Raw genomic sequence first — 27,990 nt, 5'->3', positions numbered from 1 at the left:
TAAAGTCACAAATTGTGGAATTTCCTTTAAAGAAAAAATTTATGTAATATCTTTATATTTATATAATTTATATAATATCCTTTATCTTGATAAGACTATTATTGCAAAGATAAAATGTGCGAAGGTCGCTGTTCAATTAAAGACGCAAAATAAAGAGCATGCATAGAGGAATGTGGAGTATTTAACATGAGATCAACAGCATGGTAAAGTAGCCACAAGCTGCGTAATAAAAATTGTAAAGTAAAATGCTCGTATAACTATAAATTATGTACATATCTTAATTAACATATTTTGAAATAACGAACAAAGAAAATAAACAGTTCGAGATTCTAAATAACATAATAATCCTTTAATAAAAAAATTGACATAGATTGAACGATAACTAAAAGTAAATAAATAAAAGTATGTTATCATCTTCGATACGATTATATGTATATTGATGAATCACCGAGTCATTCAAGAGTTGGCATTTTACTTCTGCATTTTACTTTCGTAATCTTGCTTTTGATATGCTTTCTTTTAGTGTATCTCGCTCTATCTTTTTCTTTCTCTCGCTTATCTAGCTTACGTCAACTTCCTCTTTTTCTCTTCCCTCTCGTCCTTCCGCTTGCCGCATGCAAATACGCGGTTCTATAAAGTCTCTTCAACTGAAGTATACGAATAGTTTGTGACTGAAAATAATGAATAAAAGAGAAAAGAATGTGAAACCATAAGAGTTGGGAAAGGCAAAGTAGTTTGCGCGACGTCAGGCACGTGGGACCACTAATACGAGCTGTTTCGGAATGGATTTTTAGGCCGGTCTCAATGGAGTCAAGCCTGCCATCCCACCGCGCGATCAGAAGAGAGCACCTGCCAGACCGCCGAAAGATAATTTGCGCCTCTCCACGCAGAACAATAATGTTGAGACGAGCGATAACGCCAACGCCGAGCCGACACAACAGCAGTTGCATTCTATCAGGAAATATCAGGTAAGATATGATGTCGGCACTCTTTCGCACTTGATGTTGTATCGAGTCACGTAAGCACGCATGATAAGCATTCGAAAAGCGCGAACATTACCAATCCCATGTCGAATTTTGGAGGAATGACGGAATGTAAGTATCGGCGTAAAGAAGAAAGAAAACAAATTAGATGTGTACCTAATTAGATGTGTACCTAATATATTCAAAATTATTATTGTTAAATTTAATAGCACATTCGTTAAGAGAATAAGCTCAAGTCAATACGCAAATTGCCTAAAGCTGGTAAGTGCTATTATATTCATAATAATAGACTAGCATATTTCTATGAAATTATCACTATCGGTTCAGAAAAAAATGACGTAGTTTGAAGCATAATCGTTCTCTTTCTAAATATAGAAATGAAGAAAAAGATTTTATGTTCAACTCTTTCTTTTTAAATGAGCAGAAAGAATGAGATAGCTTGATGCATATCGTTCTCTTTTTCTAAAGTATCACATTGAAGATAAATGCTGATAATTCTTTTTCACAGAAGTTAAGATCAGGGAATGCGCAATGTTGCAGTTTGTATCTATCACATTACGTCTATGAATGCTACGAAGCGTTTATTTTATTATTATTAATATTGAAGCCGCGTCTGTTAAAAGAATAAATTTTATGTAATCGATTTCGCTGTACGTAAAAATTATGTCCAACCGTGGTAATTGCCACGAAACGTATTGGTTTTGTTTCATGTAAATAATAAACATTCTCGTAAAAATCTTTATGCGCGAGACACGATTTACATATTGAAGAAGGGTTGACCGCGTAATACCGCCAGTCTAGCTCGTAAACTGGCACGTGTGCTTCCTCCGGTATTTCGTCACAACGATAAAACTGCGTCTCTTGCTTTCATCGAAATTTACAATTTTGCCCTGTGATCGGATTAAGTTGTTAATAAGCGGGAAAACAGAAATTTTGCGGGGAGTTTTTAACCGTGAAAATAACGCAACAGTCGTGGGTGAGATCGCGTTGCGTAACGATGCAATAAATGACAGATCGTTATTTAAGAGGACGTACTATAACTCGCTACTCACGTGACCGTTGCGCAGGAAATTGCGATGACAATAGTTATTATCGAGGCATCATTCGTCGCGACGTAGTCGCGCCACACAGTTTCCGAATTCCCCGAGCCCAGGTTCAATTGATAAATTGCAGTGCGACCTTGCACGAGTGGAAATTAATTAGGCGCATTAACAGAACGTGCGTTAACAAGCGTTAATTATTTGAAAATTATTAAACGAGTGAATTGATCAACGTGGAAAATTCTTTATTCCATTTATTCTCAATGTGTGCTTATAAAATACGCACGTGGCTGAAATACTGGCTTGTCCGTTAATAAATGCAATTCGGCGGATGATAGAGGCAGAAGGAACTTCTTTTTGAAATTAAAATACGCGGCGTGAAGATCCATTTGACATCTCGTTCGAATAATTTTTCACTCCTGTTGAACTTCATTTCATCGAGCCGTTAAAAATCGGGTGGAAACTCTTCGTGGAAAATCGTAGATGAGATCTGGATATGCTTGTGAATCGAGTGCGGTGCGCTTGAAATTCATACAATCTCAGTATCTGTAAGTGTGAGAAATGCCAGAACCCCTTACGTGACTGGCGTCATCGGGGCCGCGCGAGTCTGTTTATCTTATGGAATCCTCACACCATACTCTTACCTGCCTTAAGTCAAGTGCGGTCTGGAATGTAAAGAACCCCTGCAATAGTCTAAGATTACATGCCTCAAGTGTAGCGTTACGAAGTTTTCGATAGGTGTAGACGTAGGGTGACTCGCAGGCCTGCTGCATTCAGGGACTGTCTGGTCCCTTCTTTTTTTTTTGTACGGCTCCTACTTTCCTGACCTCAGTTTCTTGATCTGCCTCAAGCAGACGAAGAATTTATTTCAGACTTTCAATTCGGTTCGCTGCTCTCTAATATCTCGAGATACGCCGCAGCAGGTGTCCTAAATTCAACACATTTTTCTTTACTTTCCTGTTTTTATGAAAGTCATTAGTTGCAATAGTATCGACCGAATAGCCACCATATCTTACATTTTTTTTCAATTTACATTTTGATATTTCTATTACTATTTAAGCTGCTATTTAAAAAAACCTTAATAATTGTGAATTTATAATATATAATATAATATATAAAGCATTGCAAGTTTCTTCCTCAATTTTATGTATCATTCTATTTACAAAATTCGATTAATTCTTATCAAGATGGAATCACATGTTGGAACAAATTGTAGATACACCGCATCGCTCAGAGATCGTCCAGACTTATGTAAACAACTTAAAACATTGGTTTTTCTCGGAATTCATTTTGCTGTCATTTTTTTTTTAAGTTGACAACATACGTGTTAATGTTATCTAAGTACACTGTGCAGGAGGGCGAGAATTCGAGACAGGAAACCTTACGTTCACTATCGAGGTAAATAGGGCTTCATTGAGATATGTTTATCCTCATACATAGCATTGCGCGGCAAAACGAGATGCTCGTTATATAAATGAAAATTAAGAGTCGTATGTTTTGCTGCCGACTACTGCGACATTGCAGATAAACATTTTTTATCAGGCATGTTATTCGCATTGCAATTTCACGATGGTAAAACGCGATGGCTGACTAATGATGACTTTATCAATTGACACCGGTGGGCGTAGATCACGAATCACAAATAGTATCGCCGATAGCATGACAAATTCATGTAATTTGATCGCAAGTAGATATTACTGACTCATAAAGAAAATAAAAAAGTTTATTGCAAATTAGACTTTGCTAAATACAGCATTGCATATATCGAAAATAATAATAAAAATATAGAATTTTTAAGTATGAATATTTATTTACAAATTCTTGAAAATTTGGGAACCTTCTTTTTTGTAATATTTAGAAAATCTCTCAGTTAATAAATATTTGATATTCTATTTTGTTTAACCTAATAATTTTAATTAATTAATTCATACATTCACGTAATGCGATTATATAAACTTCAAAAACAAGAGCGATTCATTTTATAAAATTAATGAATAACGAGATTTATGCGGAGTAATGAAACGAAACAGATTTTGTTGAAAATACTTTTATAGATTAAAAACAATAATAAGCAAACATTATTTGTAGATATATAATATAGAATATTACAGAATATATGAGAGAGAGAGAGAGAGAGCGAGATATGTATATTGATGTGTATTGTGCCAGATTTGCCAATTGACTGAGAATTAAAACCTTTACATTTCTGGATATAAGCTATCTCGAAATAATTAATTAATTGGTATTCGCAAAAAAGCTCAATTGAATCTTGAATATCATTCAAGAATTTCTTACTTTTCGCAAGTTGCAACCGCATTGAGTGGTCTTTAAATTTTGCAGCAAATCGTATGTGTTTGCGACACTCGTTACATACAGTTGATGTGTACAGCAATTATTTCACAGACTTTTACATAATCAGCATAATTATAATACTTCAATAAGACAAGATTTCCTTAAGACAATCTAACCAGGTTTGGATTAAAATGTTATGTTTTCAAAATATGTTAAATATTTTTTTTTTCTAATGCATACATTCAAGAAATAAATAATTATAATAATTAAATATTAATTAATAATACAAAGATAAATAGTACATAAATTACAGAAAGAGAACCGTGATAAGTTTTAGTTTAATACAAATTTTCTCTGTTTTTTTTATCTTATTATTTAATCTTATTATTTATTATATACACGGTTGCAGTCTAAAATACATTTAAGAATATATTCTATTTAATCTTTTAAAAAAAAAATAAAATGTGAAATATTTTATAAAGAGATACGTGTCAAACACATTTTAATAACTGTCGAATATAGAATTTTGATATCTCGATTTTTAGAATAAATACACGTATCGGAGAGTTCTGTTTTGCTATGAGATTTAAATTTCCATGAACACTTTTATATCTTGTAAAAGAAAATTTAGCTTACCGGTCATATCACACTTACAGGAGCAGTTACGAAAACGGAAAGATGAGGAGGAAAGACAGGAAATGCTCAGCCGTTCTCTCCGTGGCTCTAAAAAGCTTCAAGCTTTGGAGAGCCACGCGACGAGCCTCAGTGGCCAGGGAAATCTTGCTTATGCACAGGACGAGGTGACCACCGGCGTCAGTCGAATTACACACGCCACTCCTAATGCAATCCAAGAAGTGGAGGAGCCGCCCAGGCCTCTCAGTGAGTAATTTTTCTTTTTCAAATATATTCTCGCAGTTTTCTCTAAAAAGAAAATATTACAAGAAGAAAATGTAAAAAGAAAAACAAATAAACTTAATTAAGAAAATTGAATATAATACAGTTCATATTCTTTATTTATTTTTATATTAATATTTAAGATTTTTTAATTTTGTATTGTTTTATTTGAAGAGAATTTTTTACCTATTCTATCTCATTTGCATTTAATTTCATGAACTTACAAACGCGAAAACGGTATTTAAAGAATTCTGAAAGTTGTTGAAAATTGAATGCTACTAAATATAGTTCCTTGCTCTTCCCTTATAGCCTGCTTGTGTAGCGTAAATAAACAGCGGGTGTGGCGGCACAGGATTCCGCAAGGAAGTTTCTAACAAGTATACCTTTCATATTTCAGCGTACGGCGAGGTCGTTGCTACGCTGGAGAGGCTGCAGCTCCAACTGCGGAATATTTCAGGTGCTCTCGGTATTTCGGGTCCAGGTGTCGAAGCCGAGCTCGAGGCAGTCCGAACACTTTTAGTGCAGAATCGATTTGCGTCTGCCCTGGCGACTCGTCATACTTTAAAAAGTCGACTAAGGACGAGCAAGATTTTCAAACATCATGCCGATGATGCATCGAATTTAGCGCGAGATGTATGTATAAAATTGATAATTTATAACATAAAAGAGAAGATCTATAATATTATTCATGCTATTCAATACATTTTTGTTTACTAATTAAAAATTTTTTCTAATCGTGAAGCTAGTATACGACATTGTGTATGTAATTTAATTAGAATAATGGAAAAGCTTATTAAAATTGTTTTCTCAAATATTTTAATAATGATGTTTTTTTTTGTAATTTCTATTTAATTAAATAGAGGCCTTTTTCCAATGAATTTTAAATATAAATGTATAATTCAGAAACTGTATCCCATGTCATATATTTTTAATATATTATTTATCCAACAAATCTCTGAAGGACCTTCTTACGTATTAAATATGTTATTATTATTTACTTGTTTCGATTTATGTCATAATTCTAATGCTTTGGCGTTCTGATGTTTCAGTGCGTGGATATCCTTGAAAAATGGCAATCGTCGTCGACCGCAACAGGTGTCGGCGGAGCAGAAACAATAGCCGCCGTGGAAGAGTTAACGAGTATTCTAACAAGTTACGACATGGAGGCTCTGCTTCTGGCGCACGACTCTATCGTCTCCTACGTGGAAGGTTTACAAAGGAAGCAAAGTCCGTCCTCTCCACCCAGTGACCCGCCTAGTCCGACGTCTAGTTGGAAAGATTCCCGTGTAGTCGACAACATTAAAATTATCCGAATTGAGAAAACTAACGAACCTTTGGGTGCTACCGTCAGAAACGAAGGGGATGCGGTAATCATAGGTAGTTATATTTACATGCAATTGTCATTTCCTCTATCTCTGCTAAAAGTATACCGGTGGTTTACTGAATATTTGTCGTATAATCTTATCGTTCAATTCCGAGAACATTATTTCTAACACTAAAATTAATTCTGTCTTTCAAGGACGTGTCGTTCGTGGTGGTGCGGCAGATAAGTCAGGACTTCTACATGAGGGCGACGAGGTTCTCGAGGTAAACGGAGTAGAAATGCGCGGCAAGACTGTCAACGAAGTTTGTGATATTCTTGCTGGCATGCAGGGTAGTCTCACGTTCTTGGTACTTCCGGCTCCAACGAGCCACAGAAATAATTTAAGGAGAGAAGACACGACCCAGGTACGACATATACAGCACACATCCTGATATATTTAGAATATTCTCGTATTAGAAATGTAGACTATCGTATCCGTGGATCTTGAATTAGAACAACCAATATTACCGGTGATGATATTGGAGGTGAAAGGGCAAATGTCAAATAGAAAAAACATTTGTCCTTCAACTTCCAAGATATAAATGACATTAATCGTTTTTACATTTGAATGTCTTTTTACGATTTCGATATCTGTCAAGAAAATCAATATTATTTAGTCATTCTGTCGTTCGCTTAATTAAAGTTTGTTCAGTGCATCTACTTTGACTGAACCAACGTACGTATAAAAGCGAATATACATATAAGCATATGACATTTGTTCTCTTATCTTAACGACACGACATTGATACTTGTAAGTTACTCGTACAGAAATTATCTTTAGATCGATGCTAATAAGAAACAGCTGGCTTTATTGCACGGACACAACGTAGATATAACATGACATTTGTAACCATAAAGCTTTTACTTTTATTTGCATCTAGATACATATACGAGCGCATTTCGATTACGATCCCGAGGAAGACCCATACATACCGTGCAGAGAGTTGGGCGTAAGCTTTCAAAAAGGTGATGTACTCCACGTAATTTCTCAAGAGGATCCTAACTGGTGGCAAGCATATCGAGAGGGTGAAGAAGACCAGACACTGGCTGGTCTAATACCCAGCAGAGCGTTTCAACATCAGTAAGTTAATTATAATCGAAGATTATAATCGCGCCAATACTTAAATATTCCATTGAAAATGGCATTCTGTTTTACCTATACAGGCGAGAATCCATGAAGCAGACGATAGCTGGTGACAAATCGACGATGCGAGGTTCGAAAAAATCTAGCACGTTATTGTGCGCCAGAAAAAATCCAAAGAAGAAGAAACGAAACAAGTTCGGCGCGAACTTCAATGACGATGGATATCCACTTTATGCAACAACTGCCATAGACGGTATGTAAAGCCTAAATTGACTGACCTAATGTCAATTATAAATTGTTTAAAGACTATTCTTAGACGCAAAGTTTTCTTGCAGATTACGACAGCGAGGAAGTGCTGACGTATGAGGAAGTCGCCTTATACTATCCTCGTGCAAATCACAAGAGGCCAATTGTACTCATCGGACCACCCAATATCGGACGGCACGAACTTAGGCAGAGATTGATGCAGGACAGCGAACGTTTTGCTGCAGCGATACCACGTAAATGTCATTTTTTTTTAAATTTAATTTAACTTAATTTATTGTACTCTTGAAATATATTGACAATAAGATGTACATACATAAATGTGAGATAGACACAAAAGGTAAGACACCAGCAATGCTGTTGCTATAAAGCCTACCTGATAAACTTGATTAACTTGAAATTAATTGATTAACATGACTGACTAAGATAATATATTTTGTATAATGTGAAGCTAAGATTATTATAACCAATAAAACAATTAAATAATTAATCTGCTATGAATATTTACTATTTTATACACGGAAAAACCGATCTTGTTAAAGTATTTAAAAATTTAGATCTGAAAATGTTTTAAAAGAAATATCTTAACCTAAATAAAGCATAAAAATAATCTAAATAATACATTCCATTTCTTCGATTTCTAGATACAAGTCGTCCAAAGAAAGATTCCGAAGTCGATGGGCAGGATTACCATTTTATTTCTCGTGCTCAGTTCGAGTCCGATATTCTTTGTCGGAAGTTCGTCGAGCACGGCGAATACGAGAAAGCATATTACGGCACGTCCGTGGAGGCCATCAGGACAGTGGTTAATTCCGGGAAAATCTGTGTCTTAAACCTGCATCCCCAGAGTCTCAAGATCCTGCGAAATTCGGATCTAAAGCCGTATGTTGTGTTTATCGCGCCTCCGAGCCTCGAGAAGCTTAGGCAGAAGAGGATCAAGAACAACGAAAGCTTCAAAGAGGAAGAATTAAAAGACATAATCGAGAAGGCCCGTGAGATGGAGGATAAGTATGGCCATCTATTTGATATGCTTATCCTCAACAACGATACGGATCGGGCGTATAACCAGCTCCTCACGGAGATTAATTCGCTCGAGAGAGAACCTCAGTGGGTGCCTGCGTCTTGGGTTCAGTAACTTAAGCAGTCTTAATCGCCGCGCTTAAGACGAGCGTTTCTATACATGTCTCAACGGTGAGGACGGCGATCGGAGGCCAGTATTGCGGTATCTGTTTGCAAGACAAGTGCTTTCACGCAATTTTCCAAGTAAGACTTCAAGCAAGTCTGACAAAAATTCGGAGAACTGGTTCTTCTACAGGTGCCTGTTACATAGTTTTATGTTTCTTACGCAAATCTTAAATCTTCCCCGGTTATTATATTGCAAGTACTACTCGCCTGACAGAGTCTTCCGCGCGTGTTGTCGTACTTTGGTGCCATGAAAATGACGGAGCAATCTTCAAAGGGAGAAAGGGAAGAAAAGAAATAGAAAAGAGAATGAATGTTCTGCAAAAAATTTTCACAACCTTTGTGACGAACTACTCCTCGACGTAGATTCTTGCATTTGTTATAGAAGAAAAAAAGAATATGGTATTTATATACCATATTGAAATCACAGTGAAAGAGATAGTTTTCGAGACTCGGTTGCATGTCAATGATGTTTCGAATTTAAGCGAATATGTAATCAAATCGCGGACGATAATCTGACGAAAAATTTAAATTTAAGTTCCGCTTAAATTTCAAACAGAATTGCTGCGATTTAGTCTACTTTTGGTATCCCGAGATAATTCCGATTGAAATACGTTCGTACGTCGAAGAGGTATTTACGGTTAAATTCTCATGACTGACCCATTCCCTAAGCGGTTAATATTATTATATTAGATGCGCGAGTATACAAAAAGTATCATCTTTTCGGTGCGCCAAAGCACATCTGCCGAGCATTTTGCTCTTTCTACATATTAGCCCGTTCTACATGAGGAAGTGTACCTGACCTGATGTCTCCTAACAGTGAAAAATTTCTAACTTAGGGAACTCGTGAAAATATCGTGTAATTTTCTATGATCTACGCACATACATTTTGATAAATTTTAATAAGTGGAATCGAAGCTTCGATCCAGATTTTTTAAAAGATTCTTGTTCAGCGTAGCACGTGCGAATATATTAACATTACATTATTAATTCTGCGTAATGTAATTAATTCTTTTTATGTTTATCGCGAATCAGTCTCACACACACACACACACACACACACACACACACACACACACATATCGAACTTTTGCATACGATCATAGAGAGTTGCACGTTTTTTCACGTGAAATTTTGGTTAGAAATTTTTGGCAGTCCTGTTATTCTAATCAAGCGGAAGCTCTTATTATAAAGGAAAAAAAAAATTCCGAAACGACGATCCCACACGCATAACGACGCACTTTATGCGTTTCTTCGAACGCAAGAGGAAACGTCTGCGATGTCGAAAAAGGCGAAACTCGCTAACGTTTTATCGTTCGCCCTAGACATTTGTTTGTTTAGAGAGCAGAAACTCGTGTTTCGAACCTGTAGATTCGTTAAACGCAATAGACTTAGGCTCGACTGTGACTTCGGTATATAAGCTTTTGAAAATTTCGCATAAAACAATTATTTCTCCTAAGTGTTTTTTTACAGGGAGCGATTATTACGCAACGCGATTGAATAGGATAAAAAATGTTTATCTGTGTCATTGTATCGCTACGAAAATAGGGATCGATGCGAAATAGAAAAGAAAAAAATGTGTAGTAGAGAAAGAGAAAGAAAGGCCATTGTGGTTTTTCATTGGAAATTATTCGGTAAATGCAAGTGCGCGATGTGTATCTTATAAATATATCTTGCGTTAGCAATAATTGTGTATTATATCGGAAAGTAACTTTTCTGTATTTTTTTCTTTTCTTCGATGACTTTAAGAGCTCCGGTAAATTCGGCAAAGATGTGTCGTTCGTATAGAGATTGTGGGCTATTGTATCGTGATTAGATCAACTGTGTAATGTTAGTCGATCCAGAGAGAAAAAGATAGATACACTAAATTCAATGTGAAACAGTCGTAAAAATGGACGCGCGACTTAGAGAGATGTGTCTACGGTGAAAAAAAAATCGTTATTTCAATTTTTAGCTATTTAAAATCGATCTTCTAAGAGCCAATCAATGCATGACGGTCCAATATCGTGCCACGTATCAGACCGCGTGTGAAAGGACGCAAGCAAGATGTGCCAAATAATCCTGGATTATTTCCAGATGAATCCAAGTTTTAAAATGCGCTCAAGAGGCACCCTAGAATTTGTCATTATATTGATTATGTAAATAATTGTGCACTTATGTATAGAGAGAAAGGAAGCGAGAAAGAAAAAGATAGAGAGAGAGAGAAAGAGGAAGGGAAGGATAGTTATTCGAATTCATCATTATTAATTTTTCTAATTATTATTATCCGAATTATTATTATTATTATGATTATTCTTGCATGTGCTGTTTTGTCGAGTGATCATGGCAGACAAATGCCGAAAAATAACGTATAACCGCCCTGCGTAATGGACGGCACGTATTGTGTATTAAATAAATCTCGGATACACATTTGTATCAAATCAAGCGAATCAAATTTTTTCGACAGCAATTCTTCACTTGGCAAACCTGTACTAATTATGATTACGTCATAATTATGATCATTATACGCATGATTATGATTACCATCACGATTATGTAAACAACAACGGTGAAAGTATGTACATTATTATTCTTACAATTATTGTTATTATTATTATTATATATTATTCATATTATTATTAATTATATTAATTCCACGTGTAAAATAAACGTACAATTTCAAAGAGGAGAAATATATGTATGAAGGAGAGAAATATATACGAATATGTATATACATCGTATATACATGCCCACATATATTGCGAGAGCTACAAGATTATCAAACCTCGAATATGTGTCCCGAAAGAGTCTTGATTGTAGATAATATATTGTTTCCATTGTTAACAATACCATCTCTATTCATGTTAATCTTTTCTGTTCGTAAAAAAAAAAGACATTTGACCATCGATGACAAGGTATTCTCTCGTAGTATTTTCGTACCAAGCCTAACATTCCCGTCTTTAATTTAGTTTTAAATTTATTTCCGATTAACAATTGGATATTATTGAAAAAAAAAAGTAACATACGAATATTATTATTCGTAAGTTTACTTGATGAGAAACTTATTGCAATATTTTAGTACAGGATGCATTTTGCAAATGGATTTTGTAATGTTTACACGAATGCCTCTTTTACCAAACAAAATAGCATTTGCAGTTGGCAGTCAGTGATTGACGTTGCGGTTCCACAGAGTGAATAGCAGCAGTCAGTAGAGAAAACAAATCATAACGCTCAGTGATTCTTTAATATGATTGATTCTTACTTTTAGATCTAGCAAAGAACTAAAGGCAAGAACCAATCATATTAAAGAATCACTAAACAATAAAACTGTAGTTATATTTCCGACCTATTTAACGAGCTCTATATACTACATTTATTATTAGCCTATGCCGATTCATATAATCCACACTATAGGAATTGGAATAACAGAGAGCTAATTATATGCTGATCAATATGAATCAATAAATTCGCATGACATTAGCATCCCCTCTTTGCGATTTAATTAATTCTTTAAATCTTAATAAGAATAGTTTATCATATCATCTGAGAAGCAATTGGATTTTTTCGCTCATTTCACCAAACTTACTTTATGAATTTTATTGTTATACTGAAGTGTATATACGATTGCTGAAATGACGGTTTGGCAGTGGCGCTGCGAGACGGGGTAAGACGGTACATGCTCGAATTTGTAAAAAAAATAATGCATTTACATTATTATACCAAGGCTAAAACTATTTTAATTATAATTATCCAGATAACACGCTTGTTTAAAAAATAAGATATAAGACGTAAAAATATCTTAAAGACGTTTTTCCACAAGACGTCTAAAAGATGTCTTATGTCTCGATTTGGATCTTTTTGTTATCTATAAAGCACTGACTTCATTAAAAACGATATAATCTGACAACAATTTTTCAGGACGTTTTGTCAAGAACTTCGTTATCATCAGCTCCCAAAGCTATCTTTCCATCAGCAAGCGGCTAGATTACCATTTTTACATTTTATTATATAAGTTATCACAAAAAATTTCAACTTTGGCATTATGAAGCTAATTATTTTTTTACACGATTGAAGGTATACCATCATGTTGCGTCCCAATTAAAGGATTGCTGTTAAATTATGATTATATCGTTTTTAATGAAGTCAGTAATTAATAAAAAAAGTTTTAGTCTTCGTATTATAACGTGAGTGCATTATTTTCTTTCTTTTTGTACTTGAGCATGTATCATCTTTCCCCATCCCCAGAGCCACTGCCAGACCGTCATTCCAGCTATTCTATTTCGATATAATAATAAAATTCATGTTTGGTGAAATAAGTGAAAAAAATCTAGCTGCCTTTTGAACTAATAGGTAATTTCTGTCCTTCAATCCTTGGCACCATTATTGGATCTCATAAGATATCGCGATTTTTCAATGATATTCCTTCACCCTTGAACATTGTCGGCTGCGATTTCATCGCTTTGACAGGAAACACCGTCAACAACTCTTGAGGCCGCCGCCGTCGCTGCCGTCGCCAGGGGCGGTGGGTGGTGTGGCCGCGCGCATGTTTCTTCTTCGATGGAAATGGATCGATGCTGAAAATAGCTCGGTCCGCAGGAGAGTACGAGGTGAGTCGCCTTCGCTTTCGGCACGGCCTTTGCGTCTCTATCGACGCTTGCCGCCGCCGCCGCCACCTTCACCGTCACCGTAGCCGACGCTCATTTTCAGCTAATAACTCATTTGTGTAACTCGTTACCTCTGACTTCTTGTTTATCCAATCTTCCGCATCCGGCGCGGCCGCCGCCGCCGCCGCAGTCGCCGCCGCCGTCGCCGCCGCCGTCCAACATCGCTACCGCTACTGTCGTCGCCGTCATTCTTTTTTCACGAACCAAATACGCCGGCTGCGAGTACCGAACTACCTCGAACCGCGATCCAGGACCTAAGTCGAGCGGGATGACGCGGAAAAAATGTGTGTCGTATCAACGTGGCTGATGAGGCTGAAATCGTAAGTATTACACGACCTCGGTTTAGCGAAGCCGCCGCCGAAAGGCGAACGAAGGTGCCACCCCCGGTGGACGGCGGGCGCTCTCGCATATTCGACCGGATTGATCGCCACTCCGGCATCTCCCTGTAATCGCGCAGCGCATTTACAAGTCGCATAATATTTTCGTAGATTCACAAAATTTTTCACGTTTGCAACAGGCGACTCTATTCATTGATCTCATATCGTTACTTCCGATGCATAATTGTCATTATGTGCATTATACTTTATTCCAAATCGAAAATAACTCTTCGTCCACTTATTCGCGATTAGATTAGATACGAAACGCGTATACTATAATTCTAAATTCTAGAATTTAGATAATCTTGGACGCATTGCTGAATTCCATCATGGTATATACAATTACTAGTTGCACGTTTAATTAATGTCGCCGCAAATCGATGGTTTATAGCTCTCATGATATAACTTACATAGTAATAGACATCCTAGATTGAAATTAGAAAAGAAAGATCGAGCTAATTTATATTTTTGACATTCCGTGCATCGTGCACGAGAAATGTCGTTAATTCTATTTATGTATTTCATCTGACACATATCTACTTTCTTTTGATCTTCTTTTGGCCTCCTAGCAGTAGCTTTAAAGAACATATTATTGACTTTTAAGTTTGATTTACATCATTTGATGATATATATCTTAGTGATTAGTTATTATTTTATTGGGATACTATATAGAAAGGATGGGATTACAAATTTTACTTTTTCAGTTTCTCGAGCATGCTTAATTTATATCAAGTTAAATTTGCACTTAAACGTAAGTTAATCAACAATTTGAATTATTAAATGTCTTATATGATTGCTTATACGAATCCTTGCCTTTGGAGAGATTTTGAAAAATTGAAATATCATAAACGCCGTACAGTGCGATTCATTGTTCTCTATAGAAACTCAAACGTTTTATTGAACTTTTAAAATCTGCATGCAAAGTACGAATTATCGGCATAGCGCTGCTTTTAAACTCTTTCGGTGGAGATAAAATTAGATTCGGCGAAGCACTCGCGTGTTTCTTGAGGCGCTCGTAGTCCCCTGTGTCTCGATGAATGTGACTGACACAGCAGCGACTACTGTGGCAAGACTTAATACACGGTGAACCGCAATGAGACTTAGAAGACCTGATCGATTACGGTGCAGGAAAAGTAGTCTTTGGCAGTCTTTTGCGTATCCCCCATCTTGTTCTTCTGTTGATCGACTGCACCGCAGGAAAGATACGTTTAGCAGCTTCTCTTTAAGTACTGCGTTTATAGAGTATTGATTTTTATCGTCGCGTGTTGCGTATTATCTCATATTTTCGAAAACTTGTTACTTTTCTTTCATGAAACTGTTTCTCGGAGTTTTTGTTGTATTGCAAGTTGTAAGTACTCCGATATTCTATGCCAAAAATATTTATTTGTTCGAAAAAATCTCACAGATAAAAAGATGGAGATGTCTATATATTATTTTATAACAAATAATATAATATATTAAAATAAATTTTATACGCTTTTAAGATAAATTTTTATAGACATGTAAAATAGACATGTTCATATCGTTAGCCATTTTTTTATTATTGTTATCATATAACTGTTGAAATTACAATCGAGAAACGAGATATAATCGAAATTAATATAATATTATACTCTCAAGTTTCTCTTATTCAGGACCTCGTGACAGACTTCAGGTAGAATGTGTAAGTGACAAGTGCTGGCAAAGCCCTCGAGAGATATCGTTACAGTTAATACGTTACCTTTACTTACAATATAGCTTTATGATAACTGCAATTGGTTATTGAATTCAAATCTTTTCGTTGACGGTATGACCTAATTAAGTAATGAATAAGATAAAATTTAACGATATTGTCCGATGACGCACGAGATTTTTCCTTGTCCTACTCTTTATTTATTTATTTTTTCCTAAACGTATAAATAATTTCTATAAACTTTTTTTATATTTTATTTTGTAACACATAATTTGACGCACATAATTTGAAAAAATGCATGACACAATATAGAATCGCTAACTGTCCTGTACTCGATATTCTGATTAAAAATCTGATAAAGTTTTTACTTGATTCTGCACATCGTAGTCTGTGCTGCATTAGCTCTTTAATTATTGTTTTCAATTTGTTTTAAATCTGATAAAATTGCACACTATAATAACTTAAGTACAATGACATTGATGTTTAATGTGACAAATATATTATTTGTTTTAAATTTTTAAAAAAGTTTTTGCAAATTTCAATATACGCGTTAAAAGTTTTTACATATAAAACTGCAAATGTGCTATTTATTATTTGTTTCCCCACCCATGATTTCGATTTATAAATAATTCTTTGTAATCAAAGTAATTGCACTTTACAAATTGTTATTTGGAAAATCTGATGTAACTTTAAGGCATAATCTACTGCACTTGTATTTTTTAATTTCTAAAATGGCACACTATATTAATCATTAAAGACACTTTTTTAATAATTTGTAGAAAAGTTTTAAGTAAACACATATTTATGTTAATTTGATTTAGTAGAAAAAATGACAACTAATATAATTTATGTATTACCGATAATATTATGTAAATATATTAATTAAAAAAGTCAATTGATTAATTAAATTTCTTTCATTAACCAGCATTAATTGTAATTTTAATTATACAAAATCCAAATAATACCTCTATTATCGAAGATATGTATGTCTCTATTTCTGAAGTATCTTGTGTTGTATATGATAATATCGATTCATGAACGATACTAAAGAAATACTTTGACAAACAAAATAGAAACAAATAGAGCACTTGGATCTTTAATTAACGAAATGAGTCAAAGTGTATTAAACATTCATGATATGCATAATTTACTTCCATTTAGCTATGTAGAAGAAGCAAAAGAAACACTGACATAAGTCACTGTCGATCGCTTTAATCTAGAACGTCTAACAGGAATCGGTTTGACCTAAACGTTATCTGAAATTTAAGAAATTCTTCATGACCTTTGCCACTGGATATTTCTTTTTTTTTTTAAATTATTTTATGCTACTTGTTGTAGCACATTATGTTCGCACATAATACAACGAAATATATCTGTTATGCAAGTGGCAATTCAACATTTTCTGATAAAGTTATTTATACAAGAACAAAATCCAAATTGATTTATATTTAATTTTAATTTCTTGATTGCTCTGCTTTTACTTTAAAATTTAGACTGCAATCTAATAATTAATATTAATAGATTAATATTAATTGCGATGTAATAATATTTTATAAAAATATTTGCTGGGTACATTACCGATGAATTTCTTTTTGTTGCTAGAATCTGCTCGTTTGCTTTTTCGCATATCGATTATAATTTTGTGACACACACATATACGCGAATTCACATCACATAAATACGTATATGTGCATCACTACGTTGCAGACCAAGGCTAATTCACAGCCGAAATTGCTCGGCGACCCGTGATGAAAACTTAACTACGTCGAGGGATTTGTGCGTGTAAAAGGATGCTCTTACCGTCGTCAAAGAGTAATATATAGCACATAGAAAAAACAAAAGTGTCACATTTAAGAATTTTATGATCGAGAGGAGTTTTCATTTTATCCTCCATCCCCTTTAATATGCGTACCTCTTCTATCAACTGACACATTTTAGTTTACGATTTTTTTCTCGAAGCTCGCCATGCGAGAACATCGAAAATAGAAAGTATTATATTACATGTTTATCGTTTTATTGATGATCCGTTGCTGTACCACACGCTGGTATATTAATTAAATTGTATCGACACTTGTAAGTTTGGTGTATATCGATTAAAATGCAAATATACACGTGTGTCACACGATTATAAGCTTATCAGGCGTCAGCGTATATAGTTTGTAATCTATCTATTGATGCATTCTTGTTTAATTTAACATAAAATAATAAGACGTAAGACAGTTAAAAACATTTGTAAATTATTACTTTCACATTTGCATCGTGCGTAATAATGTACGATTTTAGACATTCTCATGAAATATGCATCGTATTGTTACCGAATTCACCGCAAGTCAACGTCATTGAAATACAATGGAAATATGAAAATCTTGAAATTCCATGACAAAATGTAAAGAACATTTCTCGGCGAAAATCTAATTTATCGGCTTTCTATATAAAGCTTTAAAGTCTTCGACGATTTTGACAGGTCTGGTAGGTCATTTGTGAAGCAATTAGATATCATTCATAGAGCACATCTCCAAGAAATGCTGTTAGAAATATTTCGCCTTTATTTCGACCGGTCGCTATTTTTGCTTATCGAACGGAATTGAGTTGAGGACCAGGCAGAAAAACATTCGGTTACTGCACTACGATCGATTGGCCTCTTTTGGCAATGATCCCGCATTGTCACTCTCTATTTGGAGACGTAAAGTACTATAGCTAATGACTCGATGATTTTTAAATCGATTTTCATAGTATCGTAATTATGTAGAAATAATTAAGAAATTTTAATTATTTGACCTAAAATATATAGAATGTTTTGCATCATCTATTCATGAAATTGCACAGTATAATTATAAAAATGTAACAAAAGTGATTTTTTTCCAAAAATGTTTTAATCATGTTTATCGTTGGAGAAATGTATTTTTCATAAATAGTAATAAATTTCATATTTTTGTGCAATAATCTGGATTTTTATTTTCAGAAGCCTCTCACGCACCACAGTAGGTCTTAGAGGATGCACAAGTTAGCCAAGGGGCTGAAGAAGAAGAAAAAGCCGAAGAAGGGCAAGAAGGGAGCAGAGGAAGAGGAGTTTGATCCGGAAGAGCTCGAGCGTTATCGGCGCGAGCGGGCAGAGGCCCAACAGAAAGCCGAGGAAGCCGGCGAAACAGCCAAAGGTACCGGATCTGACGAGTGGAAAAAGTTCCAGGCTTTGACTGCTGGCGTCGATTCGGTTTTGAAGAAGACTCAAAATGATCTCGATCGGATAAAATCTACTTCATTCTTCCAGCGAAAAGCGCCGTTGGAAGAGAAGAAACCAGAGGAGGCAAAGCAAGAGGACTCCAACAAATCATCCTCAAAGAGGTGGATAGGCTTCGACAAGGAGGGTAATCCAATCGAAGCTGCACCGCCGGAGATCGATGGTCAAGAAACAAAGGAAGAAAAATCACTCGTTAACGAGGATGGTTTTGTAGACGTACCAGAAGACGAAGATGAACAAGAGGATTCCGCCGATGAGGATATCTTCGACACCACTTACGTCGACGTTCTTCAAAACATCGATGTTCAATTAGCTTACATACCAGACAGTCCGACTGAGGAAGAGACTGGGGACGATCCCTTTGACACTACCAATGCCGACAAGGTTCTTCGGACTGTCGATAAAAAGGGCAATAAGCTAGTTAGTTTAGGCAATGCTGTTGAGGTATTATCGGGAAGAATCGATTATGTAAGCACTTGCAAGATCACCAAAGGAAGGAGACCTCGAATTCAACAAGATCTATTGTTAGACGATTTTGACGAGGCGGAACAGCCGTTGGCGGAAACTGTAGCGGAACCGACAGAAGTAGAAAAGACTTTATTAGATGATGATAGCGATCTTCCCGATATTCCGGTTGATTTGACGAAATTACCACCTGTGCTACCAAGACCAGTCAGCCCCGTTATTCCTACAGTTATTCAAGAGAATTCAGCCTCGACTGAGAAAACATCGAATGGTCCACTTGATATTTCTGAATTCGAAATTTTGAAGGAGAAAACGATCTTAGAAGAAATTCCTGACTTAGATGACGCTGAATTTGATTTAAACGCTTCGCCAAATGATTCGACTTATCTCAAGGAAGCCGATGATCCATTTGCCACGAAGGAGCCCGAAACAACCGATTTTCAGACAGAGATAATTGAGGCCAGCTTCGAAGCGGCTACCTTTGTCGACGAAGCCGATCCGTTTGATACTACATTCGCGGATAATATATTACCAGGTAAAACAGAGCTAAAATTTATTGAGAAAGAACTTGAAGAATTGCCTGTCTCGGAAGTATCCATATCACTAACTGATCCCGCTGGTTTTAACAGAGATTACGAAACTGGCCTGTTGAAGTTAGATGGTGAACAGAAAAATGATCATAACAGTTTGCTATCAAAGAAGGACTTGTTAGGCGGTTCGACCACTGATCTTAGTCAATTGGCGGATGAACCAATAGCGCCTATTGAGGATATCACTTACGTTGATCCTTTTGATACGTCTGCAGTGAAAGAGCTTCCACCCGGCAAAACAGAACTCAAGGTTTTAGAAAAAGAATTACTTGGTGAGCAATCTAACAGTTGCGTCGAGGATGATAATGACTTTGATCCAAGGAAAGATGAGGCATCAGTAAAGCAGCTACCTACAAAACCGCCACCACCTAGACCATCTGCACCTGTTAAATTTGCGCCAGTTGAGCCTGTGTTTACTGTTAACTTTGAGGAGGACGAGAAAGTCGAAGCAACTCCAACGAATCTCGAGAGAAAGACTTCCCGGCCGGAAGTTCTTGAACTAGCTCCAACCAAAGCTGTTGCGTTTGAATTGCCGACGCCGTCAAAGAGACCCGACCTTCTCGCGACTACCGAAGAGGAGAAGACACTACCCTCTAAACCGCTGACACCGTACTATTCCCAGAAGTCAATAGAAGAGTCATTACCAACAGAGGACGATGAAGTAGATGTCGATCCATTCGACACGAGTTTCGTCAATAACGTCGCGCCAGGCAAGACCGAGCTCAAGCTCATTGAGTCAGAATTGTTGAGGCAAGAACCCAAGTTGCCTCATAGTTTGAGTGATCACGACTTTGATCCGAGATCTACCGCAGAACCAATCAGAAGACAGAGCGATTTCACGGCTACCTCGGTCACACCGAGCAATTTAAAACTTGTGCAGCTACAATCGTTGATACAAAAAGTCGAAGAGGAAGTGATACCAAAACAAGAACCTCACAGACAGGAGAGCATTTTGGATGCGGAAATCGAAGTCGATGCAAAACCTCTGACACCTAGAATCGAGAGTAAATCTATCGTGGAAGAGGAGATTTCCTATTCGGATCCTTTCGACACTTCTATCGCGACGAACATTCTGCCTGGTAAAGCAGAGTTGAAGATATTGGAAAGTGAATTACAGCAAATTCCTCAACAACCACCGCGCTCTATTGTTCTACCTACGGTGGTACCCATTGTAGCATCGACAATCCCAGAAATCGACGACTTCGATCCTAGAGCGGAAGAAGTAAAGGAGTCCAAAGATTTTTTGTTTTTAGACGGACAAGATCCCGGCGACAAAGTGTTGACGCCGCTTCAAAATAAAGATCTTACTTTGGACGACGACGTGGATCCCTTCGATACTAGCTTCGCTACTATCGAGCCTGGGCGGACCGAACTGAAATTGCTCGAATCCGAACTGATGAAGTAATATTATCAATTGTTATATACAGTTCTATTTTTTCAGAATCTTTAGAACAATCTTTTGAATATCTCGTTGTTAATCAAACTAAGTATACAAGTGGATTATTTCTTTTGAAGCTATATAAAGCTTAAATCCTTATGCTCTACTTATGTCAGCAATAATTTCTATATTATAATATTATAACGGGAGATTTCCAAAATGCTTATGTTAATTGATGAATTAAAATTATACCAAAAAATATCTGCCTAACACGCAGAGTATAAACAAACAGACTAAAATTAGTCTATTCTATTTTTATGGAAGTACAATTCAAAAGATTTCGCTTAACAATTGTTATAATTAATTTGTAATCGGAATTTTTGAGTCAATTCAATCATGGATTCCAAGGGTGGTAATCCGTTCTTAATGGACGATTATGCAACAGAACCGGGAGGTGGTTTACCTCCGCAGGCTTCTAATCCTTTTCTCCAAGATTTCACTGACGCGGCAACTTCCGGCGCAGGTGAGAATCCTTTTTTAAATTTTGGCAGCGATCAAACAGCATACGAACCACCGATATCCGTCGATTCTACTAATCCATTTGCCTCCTTTGGCATTGAAAGTACCGCTCCGAATACCGGATTCGGAGCGATCGCCGACACTAATACGCCAGCAACCAACGTCTTCACTAGCCAATCATCAAATATTTTCGTCACGTCCGATAATACGAATGTAGATCTATTTGGTACGATGACGACGACAACAGCTGAGAAACAACCGACGACGATCGTTAGTCCGCCTCAACCATCTCCAGCGGCAACACCTCCGTCGAAAAATGGAAAACCGCCGCCATCAAGACCACCTCCACCGAGACCACAACCACCACCGATACCGCATCCACCGGTACAACCACCTGCCAAGAACACGAAGGATCTGATATTGTCAGTTACGGGAGCAATGGACGCTACCTCAAACCATCTTCTGGATCGTTTGCAAGCAACTAGAACGCCCAGTCCCACGCTGATACACTCCCCGTCACCTACTCCGGAGCACAGCTTTGCCGATCTTCTGGACGTCGACAGCAATGTGCCAGATCTGATCCCAGATGATAAAGTTGTTGAACTGCCAAAAAATCAAGACATCATGGATCTCTTTGATGCACCTTCTGAAGTCACCTCGACCGGTATCTTCTCTACTTCCATGACCACTACGGATACTACCAGTCTTATCACTGGAGTTTCGATGACTGCTACTACCAAAGACAATCCCTTCGCAAGTATGAGCGAAGAGGCACTGGTACCGCAAGCGCAGCCTATTTTTGGAATGGAATATCCGGAAGATATTATTAGTAACGAGAAACGGCCTTCAGTGACTTCTGCGACTCCTTTCGCGGTCATAGAAACAGACATTAGACAAGGTACTGTCTTGGACCTCACGGAATCTGTCCCTGCGATTCAACCTACGTTGACAGCAGCTACTGAACTTTTCCAAGGTTAGAAAATTTCTTCTCTTTTTTTTTATTTATGGAAATAGAATAGATAAAAATATCAATTCATCTGAAATAATGTTACATTGCTTTAATTTTATTATATTTTACATAATTCCATCGTTAGGAGTAGAACAGGTTTCTACCGATGCTGATGCGAACTTTTTCTCCATGACCAATACAACCACGATAACGCCCTTCGGCATAATCGAAACCACGTCCGCACCCTTCGCAGCTGCAGTTCAGCCTTTATTTGCTCCATCGGAAGTCACACAGTCAGCCTTTGCCTCGGATCTATTAGGTGATTTCGAAGAACCGACCAAGAAGGTCAGCAGTGGCCTGATCTCCACCAGTCCGACTCCTGGAACAGAATTTCCTGGAAACGAGACTTACAGGCCCGAAGAACAATTGGATAACTTCGCCGCTACGACGAAGGCGATCGAGGATACTGGTGACTCATTCGATGCTTTTGCGTCCAAATTTGATAGGGCTGCTGAACCAGAAACCAATGGCGGAGATCCTTTCTTGGATGCCTTCGGTGGCGGACCAATCGCTATGGACACTTCCAGCGATGGTAGGTATATATGAAGACAACTTTTTTTTGCAACTTTATATTTTAACATTTAACTGTTTATAACCATTTTCTTTTCAGTTTGGGGAGACTCATCAGCAGCTGGCTCGGAAGCGACGATCACTGGTTTTGGAGAATCTGATGGTTTTGATTCTTTCTTGAGTATGACGGCTCCACCACCGGATACGAAAGTAAAAAGAGCTGAGTCTGCGGAATCGGACGAGGGACCCGATTTCAGTGTGTTTATCAAGTAAGTTAAAGAAAAAGCTACTGACTGAAAAGAAAAAAATTAAGAAATTTTAAATTGATATATTTCTAATGCTAGTCGTGAGATATTTAGTAATAACACCGAAAAATTATCAATTATTGTCTGAATTGCTGTACACAATTAGATTCAAGAACAATTAGATTCAAGTAATAATACTATTTCTAACATTAGTACATAGATAATATCAATTCTCTATTTATCTCTTAGACCAAAAGAAGGAGATCAGATAACAGCAGAAGGCGGACCTGTACCTACGTTAGCGCCGCCGCCAAAAAGTCCGCAGATCGCTGCGTATACAGATTCCTCGCCACGTTTCAATCCCTTTGATAAATCTGGAATCGCGCAGGATGCTGTGGTATCTGAAACTGCACAGACAGCCGAAATGGCTAGGACAGATTCTCAGGTATTCGCATTAGATAAATCATTATATCCCGCGTTACTTTAAATTGTTTCTCCATCAACCAAATATATTTTTACGCGCAGTTCTTGTCTTTTATTCTTTAATTAAATTAAAAGCATAAATAAGAAAAGAATTGTGCGATGCTTAAAATGCCATATTTGATTAAGTCCTATAGAGATAAGGATAGATAGATAAATGGAATAAAATATTTTTTTCTTATTTTAGGAAACCCCGCCTACTCCTTTATTTGATGAGGATGTTAGCCAACCGCTTGAGGATTTCCCGCGGATAACTTACACCGGCGATGGTTGGGAGATGCAATTGCGACAGCCGAACAAAAAGAAAATCACAGGGCAACGTTTCTGGAAGAAGATCTTTGTCAAACTGGTTTATCAGGGTGACAATCCGAGTCTACAGTTGTTCAATAATAAAGACGACAAAGATCCGTTTCAAGAATTACCTCTGCTCGCTTGTTATTCGGTGTCGGACATCGGCGCTCAACAATTTGATCAGTACGGGAAGATCTTTACAGTGAAGCTACAATACATCTTCTATAAGGAAAGACCTGGCGTGCGACCTGGCCAGGTTACGAAGGCGGAACGGCTTACAAACAAACTCAGCCAGTTCGCAGCGTATGCTATTCAAGGGGATTATCAAGGCGTCAAAGAGTTTGGGAGTGATTTGAAGAAATTGGGTCTTCCTGTTGAACACGCACCTCAGGCAAATTTTTTTAATTCTTGATATAAACCATTTCCAATGAATATTAAGCAGTACAATTAATACATCTGTACATCCTATATATGTATGCAGATCTCTCAGTTATTCAAACTTGGTTCCCAATGTTACGAGGACATGAAACAATTTTCTTGTGCTATCGAGGAAGCACTCTTCAGGTTACCGGCGCATCGTGATCGGGCTCTAACTTACAAAATGGAAGAAGTTCAGGTAACAGTCGTGGATGAGCTGTATGTCGAGCAGAACGCAGAGGGTCATGTAGACAAGCAAATCGCACGTGTTCGTCTTTTCTTCCTGGGTTTCCTTTCTGGTAAATATCACAACAATTACAAATATATTGCGCTACATTAAAAAAAATAAATCATAATTGAAAAATTGTGTTCTTACAATTTATATTTTTTATGAAACTTGATTTATTGTTTAGGTATGCCCGACATAGAATTAGGAATAAATGATATGTGGCGACAAGGTAAAGAGGTTGTTGGTAGGCATGATATCATCCCCGTCGTAACGGAAGAATGGATTCGCCTGGAGAACGTCGAGTTCCATTCATGCGTTCAGCAGGATGAGTACGAAAAATCAAGGATAATAAAGTACATATTTTACAATAATAAAATCGATAAGTAACTTTCTTCAGATAAAACATTAATAATTCTAACAATTTCTTCTTTGCAATTACAAATAAGCATCTTAATAATAATAGACTTAAAGTTCTTTATAATATAAGATACTTTTATTTTAAGACACTAACATAATTTTGCTTTTAACTAATCAACATGTGTGTATTTTTAACCATAAAATTATAAATTTATTTTACAACTAATACCTTACTAACATATATCTTCTAAGGTTCAAGCCACCTGATGCATGTTACATTGAACTGATGCGGTTTCGCGTAAGACCGCCTAAAAATAGAGAACTACCGCTTCAGCTAAAAGCTGTTATGTGCGTTACCGGGAACAAGGTAATTTTCCCTTTTTCCATTTTTTCACTTTCCATACAGTATTTAAATAAAAGCGAAAACTTCTTGTTGATTTTAGCCATCATCGTATCTTTCTTCTATCTCTTATATTAGGTAGTATCGTCATTCTCCGTTCTTTTATAAAAATATTATATTAGGCTTTATGTAAAACTTTTTTCTTTAAATCTTAAATTTTCTTAAAATTTCTTTTCATTCCTCTCATTCTTGCAACGCGTAACAAATTTTCATAGTGACATGTTTATTGGAGTTGCATCATTTGATCTCTTTTTATTTTTCAGGTGGAGCTGAGAGCAGACATTCTCGTGCCTGGTTTTGCATCCAGAAAATTGGGCCAAATACCATGCGAAGACGTGATGGTTCGCTTTCCTATACCTGAGTGTTGGATCTATCTCTTTAGGGTGGAGAAACACTTCAGATATGGTTCGGTAAAATCAGCACATAGAAGAACAGGAAAGATTAAGGGAATTGAGAGATTCTTGGGTGCTGTCGATACTTTGGAACCGCAACTGATGGAAGTAACTTCCGGCCAGGCGAAATATGAGCATCAACATCGTGCTATCGTATGGAGGATGCCCAGGTTGCCAAAAGAGGGTCAAGGTACATGCTTATATTTTTTTTTACTTAAACTGTATAAAAAAATCTAAGCAGTAAACGGTCGACCAATCACAGTCGAGAACGTAAGACAATAATGTAAGTAGTAGCGAATAACATAATTGATTTGCTTACTGCTTACGCTTTTCTACGTGTCACTATAGCGTCAGTCGAGATTAACAAATTATTCTAATTTTTGTTTCATTGTTAAAAAATTTTTATATTATACTTTATATTTTTTATGCTATTTTATTCTGCTTCGTGAACTAAAAAACTGAAGTCTGGAAGTCTGAACAATACGTTTACTAAACGTAAGAATATTTAGATTCTGCATAAAAGTAAAAATTTTATGCATAATGGTTTAAATATATGTTCAAATCATCGTCCAAATGATTGCTGCTGGCTCTTGGCCAATTTCAGTTATTTGCGGTTATTTCTAGGTGCGTACACGACGCATCAGCTGGTTTGCCGTATGGCTCTCACCTCTTACGATCAGATCCCCGAAAATCTTTCGGAATATTGTTACGTAGAGTTTACAATGCCGGCGACACAAGTATCTCATACGACTGCGAGGAGCGTCAGTCTCCAGAACAGTGACAGTGATGCGCCCCCAGAGAAGTATGTTCGAAATTTGTCGCGTCACGAATACAGGTAAGCTCTATTATTTTAATATTATAAATTATATAGCAAGAACTCTCCAAGCTTTTATATCGTTGAATTATTCGATTATTAAAATTAATAAGCGTTCCTATAAGAAGACAGCCGAGTGTCATCCAGGTACCACTCCATACTTGTTGTTTATCGAATGTTAAACAAAGATAACATGACACCCGGATGAGAATTCGAATATATTTCTAATTGTTTCTTTTTATTATTTTCTTTTTATTTAAATTAATATTATTTGAGTATTGCTGTATTGTCAAACGTTATTTAGGGTAGGGATTGAGCATACGCAAGGTGAAGGGCCGGGTGCGTATGTCTCGGCGACGATCGCAACGAAAAAAATCCCTGAGACCATGCCAGAAGTTCAAGAAACGCCCGACGCACCGGCCGAATCTGATTCCGATTCTTCAGAGTAACATGAATAATCGGTGGATAAGTCAATGTTGATTGATTGTCTCCGCGTTGCAATAATTAATACAGTAAGCGCCAAAAAAATGCGACTCTTACAACTAACATTTCAATTATCGGTTTAGTTAAATAAAATGAGTAGCCGGGGACAAATTTGATTAAAACATAAATATTTAGTTCTTCTACTATCGTATAAGTATTTGACATTGTTCAATATGTTGCATGATTACTTAAGCAAAATCACATGTTTTTTTTTTAATACTCAATATTTTGTATCGTTCCGTTCGTATGGTGATTAAATATCGTTTGGTCCGTTCAAAATATTGTTTTAAGATCCAATTTAACCATTCTTTGGATAGTGTTTGAACTAATATTTGCCTCCTTTTTATCATTTTTTTGTATGGAGTGAACAGGATTTTGG

The 27,990-nt window shown here is 36.6% G+C and overlaps 2 protein-coding genes across 7 annotated transcripts in view; both read left to right on the top strand.

Annotated features, from left to right (window-relative positions):
• Window positions 1-10,130, top strand: part of LOC108688814 (MAGUK p55 subfamily member 5-A) — a 66,907-nt gene extending 56,777 nt beyond the window's left edge. For all 6 annotated transcript variants that reach the window (XM_018195266.1, XM_018195270.1, XM_018195265.1 and 3 more), the window contains 9 exons: window positions 795-968; window positions 4,972-5,194; window positions 5,607-5,842; window positions 6,259-6,586; window positions 6,729-6,937; window positions 7,454-7,653; window positions 7,737-7,909; window positions 7,992-8,156; window positions 8,565-10,130. In XM_018195266.1, coding sequence (XP_018050755.1) covers window positions 795-968; window positions 4,972-5,194; window positions 5,607-5,842; window positions 6,259-6,586; window positions 6,729-6,937; window positions 7,454-7,653; window positions 7,737-7,909; window positions 7,992-8,156; window positions 8,565-9,055 — 2,199 coding nt within the window. In that variant the 3' untranslated portion in view covers window positions 9,056-10,130. The remainder of the gene's footprint in view (window positions 1-794; window positions 969-4,971; window positions 5,195-5,606; window positions 5,843-6,258; window positions 6,587-6,728; window positions 6,938-7,453; window positions 7,654-7,736; window positions 7,910-7,991; window positions 8,157-8,564) is intronic.
• Window positions 10,131-13,948: 3,818 nt separating this feature from the next.
• On the top strand, window positions 13,949-27,713 carry LOC108688790. Its single transcript, XM_018195207.1, has 14 exons — window positions 13,949-14,065; window positions 18,757-21,488; window positions 21,603-21,640; window positions 21,851-22,957; window positions 23,079-23,525; window positions 23,604-23,772; window positions 23,998-24,193; window positions 24,416-24,910; window positions 25,001-25,235; window positions 25,350-25,518; window positions 25,775-25,889; window positions 26,186-26,504; window positions 26,939-27,149; window positions 27,433-27,713. The coding sequence occupies exons 2-14, from the start codon at window positions 18,790-18,792 to the stop codon at window positions 27,575-27,577; spliced, it is 6,345 nt and encodes a 2,114-aa protein (XP_018050696.1). The 5' UTR covers window positions 13,949-14,065; window positions 18,757-18,789; the 3' UTR covers window positions 27,578-27,713.
• The last annotated feature ends 277 nt before the right edge of the window (window positions 27,714-27,990 follow it).

The sequence above is a fragment of the Atta colombica genome, unplaced genomic scaffold (assembly GCF_001594045.1).
Source record: "Atta colombica isolate Treedump-2 unplaced genomic scaffold, Acol1.0 scaffold239, whole genome shotgun sequence".
Classification (NCBI taxonomy): domain Eukaryota; kingdom Metazoa; phylum Arthropoda; class Insecta; order Hymenoptera; family Formicidae; genus Atta; species Atta colombica.
The sequence above is the reverse complement of the archived record's forward strand: the minus strand, read 5'-3'. Positions and strand labels throughout refer to the sequence as shown.